The 17,037-nt window shown below is 41.8% G+C and overlaps 1 protein-coding gene and 1 long non-coding RNA gene across 2 annotated transcripts in view; one reads left to right on the top strand and one right to left on the bottom strand.

Annotated features, from left to right (window-relative positions):
• Positions 1-14,197, bottom strand: part of LOC126075830 (uncharacterized) — a 29,065-nt gene extending 14,868 nt beyond the window's left edge. Inside the window, exons 1-3 of the long non-coding RNA XR_007517288.1 lie at positions 14,154-14,197; positions 11,642-11,723; positions 4,409-4,551 (exon numbers count right to left, since the gene is read on the bottom strand). This is a non-coding gene — a long non-coding RNA (uncharacterized LOC126075830). The remainder of the gene's footprint in view (positions 1-4,408; positions 4,552-11,641; positions 11,724-14,153) is intronic.
• A 211-nt stretch (positions 14,198-14,408) lies between these two features.
• Positions 14,409-17,037, top strand: part of E2F7 (E2F transcription factor 7) — a 40,251-nt gene continuing 37,622 nt past the window's right edge. The window contains exons 1-2 of the mRNA XM_049883949.1: positions 14,409-14,654; positions 15,363-15,455. Coding sequence (XP_049739906.1) covers positions 15,363-15,455 — 93 coding nt within the window. The 5' untranslated portion in view covers positions 14,409-14,654. The remainder of the gene's footprint in view (positions 14,655-15,362; positions 15,456-17,037) is intronic.

Here is a 17,037-nt window from a genome sequence, read left to right as displayed (position 1 = left end):
TTATTTTGTACAGGGTTAAGAAAACAAAGGCATATAGCAAATATGAGAATTATGTCCAAAAAAGAATCATGGGCACACCTATGGACACATGGAGGTGACTGGCAATAAATACAAAAGAAGCCATCAAGGTTTTTCAGAGATTAGTATAGCAAAAGAACCACCAACCTGGGCTAAAAATGACAGTGACTGTTTTAGACTGAAGACAACCTTTGGGCCCCAATCTACTATGGATAGACAACCTTTGGGCCCTAATCTACTATGGATAGTAAGTGGGCTAATAAAGCTGTCTACCTCAATAAAGGACATATTTCCTGAACCCACTTCAGATGTGACCAAAAATAATTATGGAAAAGGAAGAAACTCTTAGAGAGAAAAGCTAGGGAACATGAAGAATAATGGTCAAAGGAGCCAAATCAAGGAATAGTCTCCACCTCCAGAAAAGGGGGTTCTTCTCCATTCCAACTGAAAGTGTTGATTACAGTTATCCAGTCCCTGTGTATACTGAGTGTGTGAGGAGCAGATAACATTTCAGTTCATAAGTCTCCAGATCGAAAAAAAAAGTCACATCCAGGCCCAATACAGATTGTTAGGTATCATCTCTTTCTTGATGAAGAGACCACCATACATGACCCAGAGATTACGGACTTTGAGTTTGGCCCTCTTACACTATGGAAATTTTGAGCAGTCTCCCTTGGAGAGGAAACAATTTTATTTTGAATGTTGATTGAATGTAATCGGTGACCAGAAAGGAAGACTCTAGTAACCACTTGTGCTGTTTGTATTTCAGTTCTTTCTATTTTCAGAGCTAGGGTAGGGCTGTTCTTAATCAAATTTTAACTGTTAGATACAGCCATGTGGCTTGCCTTAGCCAATAACATGTGAGTGAAAATGATATTTCATCAATGATATCGATGCTTTAAGCCTCTGAGTATGAGTCTCCATGTTTCCTTCCTCCTATAGCAGTCACTAGTAATGTTCCAGGTGGTTAAGACTCCAAAAACCTATATCCCCAAGTGAGGAAATCCCCAGTTTACCCTCAACAGAGTAAGCAAGAAATAAGCTTGCATTGTTTTAAACCACTGAGAATTTGGGGGTTATCTGTTACCACAGAAAAATCTTGTCTATCCTGAGAGACACAATGTCAGTCAAATGGAGAGCTGACATTCTTTTATGAAAGTAAGACACCTAAACAGGACACATGCCTGAAAGGAATACCTCCCTAGGACACACAAAGGTAGGTATAGGGCATAAGTATTTGTGGATAAGGCCAAGGTTTTTCTCTAAACAACTAAACAAAACACAAGACAGAATGACAAGCAGAATGCTGTGAGTTGGAAGGAACTAATATGTTCTCATCAGAGAGTGTGGGCATGGCAGATGGACAAAAAAAAATCATACAGGTTTCATGGAGAGAGCGGCAGTTGAGACGGGCATTGTAAGATGAGAGGGATTTTGATGAGCAGAAGGTACCACAATGACACAGATTGGGTTTTCTGTGTACACCAGGGAAGGGGGTGAGTCCTACACTGAATGATGTCGAGTCAAATGGAGTCACCTGTGAGGACAGGGAGACAAATGTCTTCTGGTTACATTTAGGATATATGCATATATATTCAATTCATATTCAGTTTTCTGTGCTATGGTTTTTTAGCACATATAGACTGACAAAATGAGTGAGGAATGGGTTTCTTTTCTATGCTTTAGAATTGTAGAAGCAGCAAAGGAATTATCTGTTCCTTAATTATTTTTTTTAAGCTCACCTATAAAACCATTTTGGTCAGAAGTATTTCACTGGCAAGTGAAAGATATTTAAATCAAACTAGCTTTACCAAAAAAAGAAAGAAGTTTACTGCCACAGACATAGGAAGGAATCTTTCTCTATTCTTTCTCTCTCTGTGTCTGGGTTGTATGCCTGTATGTGTCTCTGCCTGTCTCAGCCTCCATGTCGTTAATCAGATAGTTTCTGATTATGTATCTGTCTGTCTCTGTGCACCCCCCCTCCACCCTGTTCTTCCCTGTCCTTCCCTTCCCTTCTCTTCCCCTCCTTTCCCCTCCCTTTCTCTCTCTGTCTCTCTCTCCCTCTCTCTCATCTCCTCCTCTCTGCAAGTAGGTCCCATTCATTTTCCCATTGCAGATGAGCTAAATTTATGTGGGAGGTGACAGCTATGATCACACCCGACTCCAAGCTTTCATCATCATCCCCCTTTGGCAACCCAGAATAAGAGGACTTTTCTCACAGATAAAAGTATACAAAAATAGGAAAAGATTCTAATAAACTCTTTGGGTCACATGCCCACCCTTTGATCAATCAGTAGAGACAGGGAAATAGCCTATTATGAGCCTACATTGTGGGTTTACTCCTATGGCTAGGGACCAGGGTACTGTAATTTTCCACTATCATAGAATCATCTAACTGGGGTATGGAACCCCCCTCCAAAGGAAACAATGGTGCTAATAATATAGGAAAAAAGAGAGAGAAAGATATAGGGAAAGACACAAGAACTGCTAGACAAATAAACACAGTAAAAAAAAACACTGCCATCAAGTCAATTCCAACTCATAGCGACCCTATAGGACAGGGTAGAGCTGCCCCATAGAGTTTCCAAGGAGCGCCTGGTGGATCTGAGCTGCTGACCCTTTGGTTAGCAGCCATAGCACTTAACCACTACACCACCAGGGTTTCCTAATAAACACAGTAGAAGAGAATAAATCTTTGGAAACCTTTTTTAATTCCCTCCATTGTATTGGTCCATTCAGGCTTTCCTAACTCTGCTAGAGTGAATTTTGATAATTTATATCTTTTTTTTAGAAAATCATTCATCTCATCTAGATTTTCTAATTTATTAGCAAAAAGTTGAACAGCTTTTTTTTCATAATGTCCATCAAAATGAAAGCCAATGGCATAACACTGAGGGCAATTTTGTAAAAGCAATTCTCTGGGGAGCTAAAACAGAAGTATTTCAAGCTGCAGCTCCCTCTCCGTTTGGATTAATCCAGCAACAAAACTGAACGTGTCTAGAGAATGGAGGGATTGCATATCCTTCAGGCAATTCTCCATACATAGTTTTCACAATTGAGCTTTTGATAGGCACTGGGCAGCACAGACTTCGAGGTTATAACTTCTGACAAGAACTTGGAGTACTAACTATTCTACCACATTCAATTTCATACATTTTATTCGTTAGTCAAAATGCAGAGAGCTGACATTCTTTTACGAAAGTAAGATACCTAAACAGGACACATCTGAAAAGAACACTTCCCTAGGAAACACAAGGTAGGTACAAGGAGTAAGTTTCATGGATAAGGCCAAGGTTCTTCTCAGAACTAAACAAAACACAAGACAGAATGACAAGCTGAATGCTGTGAGAGCTGGAAGGAGCCAATGTGTTGCCATCAGGGGGTGTGGGTATGGCAGATGGAAAAGAAAAATGTCATACAGGTTCCATGGAGAAAGTGGCAGTTGAGATGGGCATTGTGAGATGAGAGGGATTTTGAAGAGCAGAAGGTAAGCAGAGGGGCATGGCTTATTAAACACCCTGTTTTTTTAGAGCCTAGGGAATAAGCTGGAGTGAGCAAGCAAAAGTTGGATGAAAAGATCTACCAAGCCATTACCATAAGTTAAAAACATACCAAAAACACTGGCCACATACTTCTTTAGATTGTTGACAGGCGATTTCCAAAACACAGAAACGTATGTGTGGTGCACTGAAGATGGCCAAAATTCTTTGTGGCTCCTCCCATCAGGAGAATCTCATCTTGAATCCAAGCTGGTCCTGTGACTTGCTTTGACCAACAGAATGTGGCAGAAGTGATGCTGGGTTAGCTCCAGGCCCAGCCCTTAAGAAGACTGACAGGTTCCACTTTCTCCCTCTCATAACCCAGCCACTGTGATGTAAGGAGGTCCAGACTAAGCACTGAATGATGACTTGTATATGTAATAACTTCTCAAAGTCTAATGTTAATATCTGAACCCCCTTCCAAACAATATGAGGACTTTAGAACTTAAGTTTATATCCTCCCTCCCAGCTTACATGGGTTATTGTCCAGAATTAGCTTGTCTTCTTTTTAACCCAAATATTATCATTATCATAATTATTATTACAGCTATGCCAATATAATAAAATATAAATGATAAACACTGTTGTTAGGTTATAACTTACAAACCAGTAAAAGAAAAAAAAATGAAATCTTGACTTTTATGTAAAATATCTAGGTTTTTTAAAGTTAGCAACTAACAAAAAATAACTAGAAAAAGAACACAAATTTTCAAAAATAACTTTTAACTCTACGTAAACCAAACAAAATACCACTGTGGCAAAACTCAGCTTAGGGAAAACCAGTTTAAAATCTGTGATATAAGCTGACATTGCCATCAGGTATTAACTCTGGCAGAAATGCTTTATCTTACCTCTAAGCTAAAGTTTTTGCGACTCTGTTATGTCTTCTCCACTGTATCTCTCTCGTTCCCAATTCAGACTAGCTGCATTTCAAGTGCTCAATAGCAACATGTGGTCCATACAGGACGGCATAGCTCTGGAATACGGTAGACCCCTAAAATGAAAAGAGATGAGTTCGTGCATCTTCATATGGAAGAAAGCCACCTGTGAACCAGGGATGCCCACATCGTATTGTTACATGAGAGAGAAAAAAAAACTATTTTCTATTAAGCTTCTGAAATTTTGAGGTCTATTTGTTACAGATGCTGATACCTTGAAGCCCATTGCAAAGAAAAGTGATCCAACAGAATGCAGAAATTATCAAACAATATTATTATTATCACACACAAGCAAAATTTTACTGAAGGTAACTCAAAAATGGTTGCAGCAGTACATCAACAGGAAATTGCCAGAAAGTCAAGCTGGATTTAGCAAAGGATGTATAACAACTGACATCATTAGTCTGATGGATCTTGGCTAAAAGCAGGGAATGCCGTTAAAATGTTTCCCTGTGTTAATGAAACAAGCATTTGACTGTGTGGATCATAATGAATTGTGGATAGCATTGGGAAGAATAGGAGCTCCATTAACTGTGCTCATGAGGAATCTGTACATAGACCAGGAGGCAGTTGTTCAAACAGAACAAGGGGATACTGTGTGGTTTAAAGTCAGGAAAGATGTGCGTAAGGGTTGTATCCTTTCACCATGCCTATTCAATCTGTATGCTGAGCAAATAATTGGAAAAGCTGGACTACATGAAGCATGCAGCATGAGGACTGGAGGAAGAATCATCAACAACCTACTATATCCAGATAATGCTGCCTAGCTTGCTGAAAGTGAAGAGGACTTGAAGCATTTACTGACAAATATCAAAGACTACAGCCTTTAGTATGGATTATACCTCAACATAAAGAAAATATAAAGAAAACAAAAATTCTCATGACTGGGCCACATCATGGTAAATGGAGAAAAGAATGAAGTTGTCAAGGAACATCATGGTAATAAAGAAAAGAACGAAGTTGTCAAGTATTTCATTTTACTTGGATCCACAATTAACGCCTATAGAGGCAGCAGTCAAGAAATTAAAGGACTATTGCACTGGGCAAATCTGCTGCAAAAAAACGCCTTTAAAGTATTAAAAAGCAAGCATGTCACCTTGAAGACTAAGGTGCACCTGATTCAGGCCATGGTATTTTCAATTACCTCATATGCATGGGAAAGCTAAACAATGAATAAGACCAAAGAATTGACTCCTTTGAATTATGATGTTGGTGAAGAATACTGAATATACCATGGACTGCCAGAAAAATGAGCAAATCTGTCTTGGAAGAAGTGCAGCCAGAATACTCCTTAGAAGCGAAGGTGGTGAGACTGTCATTTCAAGTATTAGTAATTAATGTGTAAAAAGTAAATAAAACCAGCCAAAGGTCTGATGAATGCTTTCTGAGTTACCTATCTCAATACATTTTTCATTGAGATTTAATGCTATTAATATTCATCTTCAGTGCCATTTTTAATATCAGCCATTTGAGTGTCATTGGCCTGAGAAACAAGATTACTCTGGCTTCTTTCAAACAGCCCACTGTAGTTTTTCAAAAAATAAAAGATCGGCTAGCACTTTAAATAGGGAAGCTACTGAGATGCCCTTTTCGTAGTCCTGAAATTCAGTGAAGTGTGTCTCTCGTTATCCTTACAGACCGTACCGTGGTTGTGATGGTTAAGCCTGTGTCAACTTGGCTGGGCCATGATTCTCAGTGTTTTGGCAGTCATATAATGTTGTGACCACTTCCCTGTTGAGATTTCATATGTGATCACCCCCATGATGGGATTTGCTGAGTGGTGCCGGCGAGGGTGGGGCCTGTAGTAGCTCACTGCCCCTCAGCCTTCATCTCTCTGCCCTCTGCCGCCTAGTACTTCCTGCTCTCCTTGCAGGGGCTTTTGTTTGTTCTAGATCCTGCAGTTGGCTCCTGTTCATCTGACTCCAGTTCTTGGGACTTGAGCTAGCAGCTTACCTGTGGTCTTGCCTGACAATCCTGAGATTTGTTACTCTTCACAGCCTGCAACAGCCCTATTCTCCAGCCTGCTGATCTTGGGTTCGCCAGCCCCTGCAGCTACATGAATCAGCAGAAGCCTCTTTCCTGCCCCCATGGACTTGGGACGTAACAACCTCTAAAAACTGCATGAGTCATTTCCTTGATATAAATCTACCTCTCTCTCTCTCTCTCTCCATATATATACACACACACACGCACATATTATATACGCCTTACTGGTTTTGCTTCTCTAGAGAACCCAGCCTAAGACAGTGGTGTAGTCTCTTGCTGTCTAATTGCATAATTAACAACAGAATCATTAGATAATGGTGAGAATTATTTTCTCCCTATTATGCAAATTTTAATTCATCTCTTGCTTTTACTTTTTCATTTGAGCTCTATAGTTACAACACTGGATATCCTCCACTGGCAAAATTGTCTGCTTTCTACTGTTTATAACATAGTCTCGGCTATGCCTCAGGTAAGTTTGTAATGTGATAAAAAGTTTCTAAAATTGATCGTGGTGATGGTTGCACAACCCTGTGAATATACTAAAAGCCACTGAATTTCACACTTTAAGTGGATGCGTTGTATGGTATATGAATTATATCTCAATAAAGTCATTAAATATTTTTTAAATACCATCGAGAAAATGCAAATCTTTTTCATAACAGTATTGTTCTTCATCTAACCACTTTGGTTTATGCTGATATTGAGTAAAGTGGAAACTTTTTAAATTTTTTCATTATTAAGAAAAATCACAAGAGTACAGATGGTCTGGAAAAACAACAAAAACAAATTACCATGCTGTATGCTCTAGCATTATGTCATTATAATTGCAAACATCAATAAAACATTTAATAACCACCGAGAAGTAAAGAAATCAATAGAATGGAAAAACAAATTTCAAGAGCAAATTTCAGCAAGTTTGAAAAATTATAGAAGTAGTCACAGGGGAAACATAATTAAACAATAAGAAATTCAGTAAAACTGAATGTTAACAACAGGAAAAAATCCTCGAGTCAAAAGGACAGGCAGAATTTAACTCCACGCGTATCCAGTATTTTACATAAGGTATAACAGAGAAACACCGTTTTTGCAGTTTAAGTTTAACCCCATTTTCACCCCCAGGTATGATCTGAGGACAGATGCCTTAATGTGTTACATGGGTGATGTTGGTTAAATAACTACTCTTTCTTAGGAACAGTCTGCATTTTAACAAGGACTTCTTGCAGACAATACCTTAACCTTTGGACAGTAACATTACCTCCTCATTGTTTAGAGAAAGCCTGGGCTAATGTATCTCCAAAAAAAAACACTATTGCCGCGGAGTCAATTCCAACTCATAGCAACCCTATAGAGCAGAACAGAATTATAGGGTTACCAAGGAGAGGTTGGTGGATTCAAACTGCCAACCTTTTGGTTAGTAGCCTCAGCACTTAACCACTGAGCCACGAGGGCTTTCAGATAGGCAATACTTTTTGTTCCGTGTCACCCAGCAAGTTTATGGCCAAAGTTGGTCTACAGCCTATGTCTCTCTAAAACAGGCCTAGAGCCACAGAGCCATTTTTCTTAGCCTCAAGACAGCCCCTTACACAGCCCATTTCCTAGCTTGCTTTCTTTTCCTCCTCGGAAGAACCTCCTTAAAAAGAAACTGCCACCGGCTAGCCAGAATCAGCTGAAACAGGTCCTGTCCTCCATCCAGGCATTCCAGATGACCTTTAGCTCATTAACTGCTTCATGCATCCTAAATTCCCCACCCCTGGGTGGAGACCTGACATACTACTGAACAAAAATGACTCAGTTCCTTCCGCAAGCGGAATCGAACCCTGGCCTTAGAAAATGCTTACTCATTCTAAAATGCTCCACGCCTGCGCAGGCGCCATTTTGTATTCTGAAACTAATCCCGCCTATACACGCCAGCCTCAACAAGCTGCCTGCAAGGCAGTCTTGGGTGGCACACAGTCCCATCCGTCTTCTTGGGAACCAATAAAGTTGACTTTTGTTTTCCCCAACTCAGTCTCTGTCTTTTGGGGCCTGGTGGGAGTTGCGCTGACCAGAACTCGGAGTTCCTGGCAACATCTCTACCGCTCAAAGTGAATTTCTTACCTCCTGGGTAAGGCTCTGGAGATTAAGGGGCAGTCTGTATCCCCTATTTCCTCTAGAACCTCAGTTCCAGGGCAGTGGTCAGTTTCTGTTTTTACTGTCCTGCCCAATGTGGTCCCTCCAGCAACCATGCCCAAACCATGCAGCATAAGTACGGCACCACATGAAAGGGTTATGCCCCATTATACATTCTACATGCTCAGACTATTCCCAGAACCACCCAGCGCAGCTCAAAGTGTATCTGGTCTGTTATGGTCAAGAACGTCTTGTTTCAGCACCACGCCCTTCCCATCCATTCCTGCCCTCAGCATATACGCACACATAAATATACTATTTCTTCACTGCTGTCGTTAGGTGCCATCGAGTTGGTTCCAATTTATACCTCCTACGTACAACAGAATGAAACACTGCCTGGTCGTGTACCATCCTCATGATAGTTGTTATGCTTGAGGCCACTGTTGTAGCCACTGTGTCAATCCATCTCGTTGATGGTCTTCCTCTTCTTCCCTGACCCTCCATATAAGACACAATATTAAGGAAACTGACCTTACTCCACAGTGCTAAGGATTACAAGGACTCTGTAACATAAAGAATGAATGCCCTGTTTCCCATGGGACATGTAAGCACAGATTAGGCACCTCCTTTTGAACAGCTGGACATCTGGATGTCATCTGAGATGGCAGCTATACTGCCCTTTGGTATCGGTATTTTTATTATTATTATTATATATACATAATATATATTACATATGGAACCCCTGGTGGCATAGTGGTTAAGTGCTACGCCTGCTAACCAGAGGGTCGGCAGTTCGAATCCGTCAGGCGCTCCTTGGAAACTCTATGGGGCAGTTCTACTTTGTCCTATGGGGTCGCTATGAGTCGGAATCGACTCGTCGGCACTGGTTTTTTCTGGGTTTATATTACATACTGCTAAAATCAAGAACAAGAACCAATCATAGGCTCTTTTGGATCCTGCTTTTGGTCAGCCAAGAATAAATTTTCTGCCCTCTCTGAACTTGACAGCAGTCAAAGCAGCAAATGCATCACATTCCCAGACCCATGAATGGCTGAAGACAAAGGTCATTTTAAACGGCAGCCCTCAATTTAAGCAGAATAGATAAAATGACTCAGAGACTGAGAATTGCCAGGATGTGAGGCCACAATTTCTCTGGTACCTGGGTGGTGAAAAATCAGTTTCCAATTCCCTTCTCTGACTGCACTTTTGAGAACAGATGCCTCACCAAGAGGACTGTGCTTGCAGCAGTGGAAGGAAAGAAAAATATTTGAGGAAGTTGATCCAGTCACCGGACACCTCAGACTGTCTTGCTTTAGAGCTGACTGACATGAATTGTATTTCACCAGTGTAGTTTTTTTCCGTGAAGTGTGATACATCTCTTGTTTCTGTAAAGTGTGATAAGTCTTGGGATTTGAAACCCCCAAATGGTAAAAGACAATTCCCAGATTTGAGAAGGGAAAGAGTAAGTCTTCTGCAAAGAAGAATGTCCAACATCATCTGTGTATATTCTCTTGATCACAGCCTTTGCTAACTCACTCTTTTGTTACACCTCCACACTGCCACTCAGATTTCTCATTTACAACCTCAGCTCCTTCCAAATACCAGTGACATGGCCACGAACCATCAAAACCCAGCCCCTTAATGCCTCTGCCCCTACTCCAGAGGGATACCTGCTGAACTCTGCCTGTCCTCACTGATAGGATCTGAGCAGGATAGGATCTGAAACCACTGAGTCAGAAGCTTCAAAGATGTCCCTGAACAAGTGCACAACTAGCGTGATGCTAAGGGACAAGACACTACGCATTTAAAAAATACTTGAAACCCAAGTTCAATTCCACATTAAGTAAGTCAGAAATCTCTGGGCATGGGCCTCAGGTGCTGGGATTCTGAAAAATCTTCCCATGTGATTCTAATGCTGAGTTGAGAACCATAGATCAAGCACACCACAGCACACTGGGGACTACTGACATTAGGTTATACTATACTGTTCCAAAGTCAATGATCTTCTCGGCAGAGATTATTGAGTTAGAACTATAAAACACTTCAGTTAACGTGAAACCTTTTGTGGCAGTTTTAAAATATGGTCTCAAATTCTTTGAAACCACTCCCATTGAGAGGTGGAATATACGCCTTCCCACCCCTTCTCTTGATTATGGGTGGGCTTTTTTGACTGTTCATCCAACAAACTATGGAGGCAATACTGTGTTACTTCTAAGACTAGGTCATAAAAGGCAATGCAATTTCTACTTTGCTGCTGGATCACTTATTTTGGAGCCCTGAGTCATCATATAAGAAGTCCAACTATCAACAGCCACCATGCTGTAAGGAAGAACAGACTACGTGGAGAGAAATGCCAGGATGTGAAACCAAGTAGGGACTCTTTAGATGCTCCCGCTGAGTTCCCAGCCAATAGTATCATCAAGTGAATAACTGAGAGATTGACAGATTATTTTATAATTCTGGGACTTTAAAGTATAAGTAAGTATGTTGGGGTAAACAAACAAACAAAAACAAAAAAAAAAACCCACTGCTGTCAAGTCGATTCCGAATCACAGCAACCGTACAGGGCTGAGTAGAACTGCACCACAGAGCTTCCAAGGAGTTCCTGGTGGATTCGAACTACCAACCTTTTGGTTAGCAGCGTAGCTCTTAACCACTATGCCGCCAGTGTTTCCATGTTGGAGTAGTGCCTCTGAATTTGTCCATTAAGCACTCATTTTTCAGTTTTCCCCCAAAATCTAAGATTACCATTACTTTGAACAATCGATAAAATTACAAGTTTCTGAGGCTACATATTAACTGAGTTTTCTTTAATTTGAATGGATAGAGATTACATTCAAATTAAAATAGAAAAACAAATGATTTTACTATGAAAATGCCAGGAAAAAGTATGTAACAAAACTGCCTAACCTCAAAGAAACAACCACTATTAGTTTGAAATATCAGAGAAATGAATACACTTCAATACTTTGAATATTGATCTAGAGGGCTGAATGGATGCCCCCCAAAAAATACATCCACGTATTAATACCCAGAACCTGTGAATGTTACCTTATTTGGAAAAGCAGTCTTAGCAGATGTAATTAGGATCTTGAGATGAGTTCATCCTGGATCATCCCAGTTGGACCTAAATCTAATGACAAATATCCTTATAAGAGATACACAAGGGAGATTTGACAGGCAGAACAGAAGGCAATGTTACCACAGAGGCAGAGATCGAACTGATGTGGCTACAACTCCAAGAAAGGAGACAGTCACCAAAGGTTTCCGGGCAAAGAACAAACTCATCTCTAGAGCCTCGGCGAGGTGGGGGCGGGGGGGGGGGGTGCAGCTCTGCCAGGCACCCTGATTTTGGACTTTCAGTCTCAAGAATCATGAGAGAATAAACGTCTGTCATTTCAAGCCACCCAGTTTGTGGTAATTCGTGTAGCAGGCACAGGAAACTAATACAGTTAGAAAAATTATTTCCTCATCTCTATTTTTTGCTTCCACATAAGCTCAAAATAAATTACAATTCTATGCGTTGTCTTCCTCTCCTTACATGTCTACCTAGAAGATAGTTTTCAGTTCAAAATGTTATTTCTAAATGGCATAAGATCAATAAATGTTGGTCACATTTTGAAAACCCTAGTGGCATAGTAGTTAAGTGCTATGGCTGCTAACCAAAAGGTTGGCAGCTTAAATCTACTAGGCGCTCCTTGGAAACTCCAGGGGGTAGTTCTACTCTGTCCTATAGGGTCGCTGTGAGTCGGAATCTACTCTACGGCAATGGGTTTGGTTTTTCGGTTTTTGTGTGGCTTTGAGTGATGTGACCTGGGTTTAAACCCTGGCACCTTCACTTTCCAGCAGTGTGATCTTGGGGCAAGTTACTTGATTTTTTTTTTAAATCTTAGTTTTCTTATCTGTAACATGGAGATAGTAATGGTAAATACCTCATAGGTGTAGGTAGTTGAGATACCGTCTGTAGCATGCTTAGCACAGAACCTGCCACATGATAAACATTAGAAAAATATTAACTATCAAAAGATGTTATTTCTATTATTAAAATATCCACTTTTAAAATTACTGTTATTTTTCTTTAATGTTTTGCATGCTTTTTCGTCTTTTTAATGTATGACCTAGCAGAGATTTTTAGGCTATATTTACTAGCAATCCAAATAAAGTACAAAGCGAAGGACTTGACTGAGCACTCTTAATTCCACTGGCAGTGTATAAGTTGTGTGCCATGGACTCCAACTTACAGCAACCCTATATGACAGAGCAGAAGCGCCCCACAGGGTTTTCTAGGCTGTAACCTGTACCACAGCAGATCACCAGGTCTTTTCTCCCTCCCAGTAGTCCCTGGTGTCCAAATCACCCACCCATTTAACCATTGCACCACCAAGGCTCCTTGCAGTACATATACATATGGGGGGGGCGGTGAGATAGAGAGCAGAGCACTTGGTACAGTAAGCACTGTTGTTGTTGTTGCTAATCGCTGACTATTCCACACCTGGTAACCCCATGTGTGCAGAGAATGATATCCCTGCTGTGAAGTATGTGGTTGGTAGGCAAGTTTTGTAGATTTGCTTTAAAGGCTGACTCAATTCTTAGTAAAGGGGCATCCTACAAAATACCTGACCAATACTCTCAAAAACTGCCAAAATCATCAAAAACAAGAAAAGTCTGAGGAATTCTCACGACCAAGAAGAGCCTAAGGAGATATGAAAACTAAATATAACGTGGTATCCTGGAACAGAAACTGTACATTGGCTAAAAATTAAGGAAATCTGAATAAAAGTATGGTCTTTAGTTAATATCATTATTGGTCCATCAATTGTAATAAATGTACTTATACTAATGTGAGATGCTAATAAGGGAAACTGGATCTGGGCTGTGCGGAAACTGTACCTTCGCAAATTTTCTCTAAATCTAAAACTGTTCTAAACAATAAAATCTATTAAAAAAAAAAAAAAACAAGGCAGTCTGTACCAACATCCACATTTTAAATAAGAAGCTAAAGTTAAAGGAAGTGAAACATTTAATACAAATCACTCATGTTGAGGAAATTTTCTCGACTGTTTACCTGAATGCTGGACCATATTAGTAAAGAACTATTAATAAGGCATATTTTCCTCTAATTACTAGAGATATTCTGAAAAGGGAACAACACCCTGAAACATTTCTGGGCTTGCAAAAAATAAAAGGCTGGTTCTGCTTCCAGTCCACCCTCCTGGGCTAACTGGCGTGGCCATATGTTCGCTGCATAAAATGGTAACCATGGCTCACTTCTCACACCGGCGTCCGAGTGTTAGGAAGTTTGCCCCAACAAGTTCGAACAACTTCGCTTCCGCGCCAGGTTGCTGAGGGAGTTTGGGGGGGGGGGGGGGTGGGGAAATGGGCGGCAGCAGCATCCAGAGGGTCTATATCGTTTTTCCAAACTCCATCTGCTTTCCCCTCCCCTAGCTGCGCCCGCGGTCTCCGGGAGCGGCAAGCCAAGGAGACGTGAGCGGGTCTTTTATGCATAACAAAAGAGCCGCCTCCGCCGCCTCCACCTCCTCCCGCTGCCCCTCTTTGCCCCCACCTTGGCTTCCCGCGGGCGCCCGGGCTCGCGTCCCCGGCAGGAATTGGCTCCGGGACGCGAGGTTTCCAGGTACCCGGAAGGGGGTGGGGGCCGAGGCGGCAACAATTGGGCGGGTGAAGGCGAAACGCGCGGTCGGGAGCGCCAAGACTCCGAGGGGCGGTGAGCCTGGGCCTTGCCGCCGCGCGATTGGTCGAGCTGCCCCGCCAGCCGCCGTTGATTGGTGGATTCTCAAATTCGGTCTCAAGGCGCCAGAGGAGGTGTTTTAGCGGGGACTGCGATCCCAGGCTGGAGTCGCGCTCGGCGGGTCGGAGCGCTGGCGCTGCCCAGACACCGTGGGGTCCCCGCCAGCGCAGGGCACTCGGTGGGGGTCCGCGAGCTTCGCTTTCCCCGCCCGATGTCGCCGCTCCAGCCACCAGGCTGCTAATCGCCGCGCCCCCTTCCTCGCCCGTGCGAGGCGGTGGAGATCCCTGTAGAGGAGGAAGCTTGTTTCGCGAAGCGGGAGTAAGTAGCGTGCGGTCCCTGCGCTGGTGCTGAGGCGGGAATTGGGAGGAAAAGGGGTCCTCTCTCGTTCCGGCTGCCAGCCTGCCACCCTTTCCTTCCCCGGGCTGGCCGACGATCTAGGCATTCTGCCGCTGGACCTGGTTCGTGGGGGCTGCCCTGGCTCCAGCTCTCTCTCTGCGGGACAGCAGAGGGGCCTTACCCTTCCTCACGATTTGGGGGTTTCATTGGAAGAGTTTATCCTTGGGGTCCGCTTGAAGGCCTGGGGAGGGACTGCGCCAAGCGCTGAGTGGGTTAGGTCTCGCGATCAGGTTTCCTTCCCTCCTGATTCAAGCCCCCCTCAAAGCCAAATTCCTCTCAGTTCTTTGCGCCAAAATTAACTGACCTAGGAGACCCTATACTTTCCGACAGATTTACCTAACACCTTCCTCCCCAGATTGGTAATTTTATGTTGCCCTGTTGGTTTTCCTAAAGAATTCCTAATTTTGTCAATGATTTTTACTTCCCAGATTTTCAGTAATTGGTAAGCACACTTTATGCGTTTGTGTGTGCATGTGTTTTAGAGAGGGGTGGGTGGGGGTGGCTACACTCCTGGAAATTCCCATGAAGTATTTAGGGAGGGGAAGTTCATGATCATGAACAAATAGTAAATAGACGTTTTTATCGAAGGAGAAAATATCTAGTTGTAATTAATGTAATTGTTCTTTGTAGATGGAGGTAAATTGTTTAACACTAAAAGACCTGATAAACCCCAGGCAGCCCAGACTAGATTTTGCAGTCGAAGATAGGGAAAATGCACAAAAGGTAAGTGCCTACACATAAATACCTTAAGCTCTACCATATTTAGGATGGTGATGTCTAATCCAATTAAGTTTTCCAACTTTGCACTTGCATTTGTGTTATAAACATAACATAATTAATTTTAATAAACAGTATAGAAATATACTTTTTAAAAAGAGAGGCATCCAAACCATTATTGTTGCATATCTCTTCAGTCAATGTGCAGTGGAAAAAGAGGCCAGGTTAGACGTATCGTTGGAATCAACTCATAATGGATTAAAGATATGCTGAAGTCTGCAATCAAAAGTTTTAATACATATGATTCTTGAGGATGGAATTAACTTATGTTTTGTAGGAATGCTAAACCTCAGTTCTCAGGTAGATAGATGCCAGTTGCTATAAATGCTGGATTACTAAAGTGCTGTAAAATGCCCTCAGATCAATAAATCGGCTCCTAGATATGACGTGTGCCTACCATAGAGGGAGATAAAGTGATTGAGTCCAACAGTGTACTCTTTGAATATTTGAATGATTTTCTATCATGAACCTTTAACAAGGGCCCTTGTACACATTACTAAGTGCTTTGACAATGCACTTTCACATTCTCACAGGAGTGAAGAAAAACCACAAAATACTGGAAGATATTGGGAGAAGTGGTTAAAATTTTTTAAATGAGCAAGGATAATTTCACCTCTCAAAGGGAAAACGGGGAATGACAGCAGAGTGCTTCTGCAGAAATACTAGGAGGGATTTTTGTCTCTTCACATTGCAGTGACGTAAAGGAGGGAGGATCTCTAGGAATAGTGAGAGCATGGGGTTTAGAGTCAGATCTGAGTTTGATTTCCTCCTCTGCCATTTAGTAGCTGTGTGATCTCAAACAAGTCGGTTCATTCAGTCTTTCAGCAAATATTTATGTGCCGGACACTGGGGCAACAGTGGTTTAATTAGCTGCCTTAACCTTTCTAAGCCTGGTTTTTTCTTCCATAAATTGAAGCTAATAAACAAGCACCTCCCCCAATGAGTTTTTGTAAAGCACCCAGCAACAAAGATGAATGTGATGTATAGGTTCTGCCCTTGTTTACCTGACAGACTCTCAGGGAAGCCAGATGTAAAATTAACCAGCTCTACTGTGATTTGGCAAGTGCTGTAAGAGGAGTAGGAACAAAGTGCCCTGGCAGGACAGGAGGAAGAGATGAGCTCATGGGAAGGCCAAGGAGAGTTGGAAAGCTTCACAGAGGAGATAACATTTGGGCTAAGCATCAAAGGATAAGTAAGTTCAACCTATAAGAAAACAAGAGTGAGTGAGATAGACATTATAGATAGAAGAAAGTACATGAGGTGTGGACATTCAAAAAATGTTGGAGAAATCCAGAGTGGCCAGAAGCTAGTAAGTTATTCCTTAAAATTCGTCTGAGGGATGGCTGCCATGGTGTTCTAATGGATGAGTTGGGGCTTAGAGGATTTATCTTGCACATGGTCAAAATCTATAAATACTGTATTATGCATGGATTTTCTTAACTACTCATAGAAAAACTTTTCTTTAAGATATAAAGGAGTTTTTAACCTCATTCCCAAAATATGAGTTCCTAGGCAGGGCAAATGGTTA

This window comes from Elephas maximus, chromosome 4 (genome assembly GCF_024166365.1).
Source record: "Elephas maximus indicus isolate mEleMax1 chromosome 4, mEleMax1 primary haplotype, whole genome shotgun sequence".
NCBI classification, from domain to species: Eukaryota; Metazoa; Chordata; class Mammalia; order Proboscidea; family Elephantidae; genus Elephas; species Elephas maximus.
This window is presented reverse-complemented; position numbering and strand designations above follow the sequence as displayed.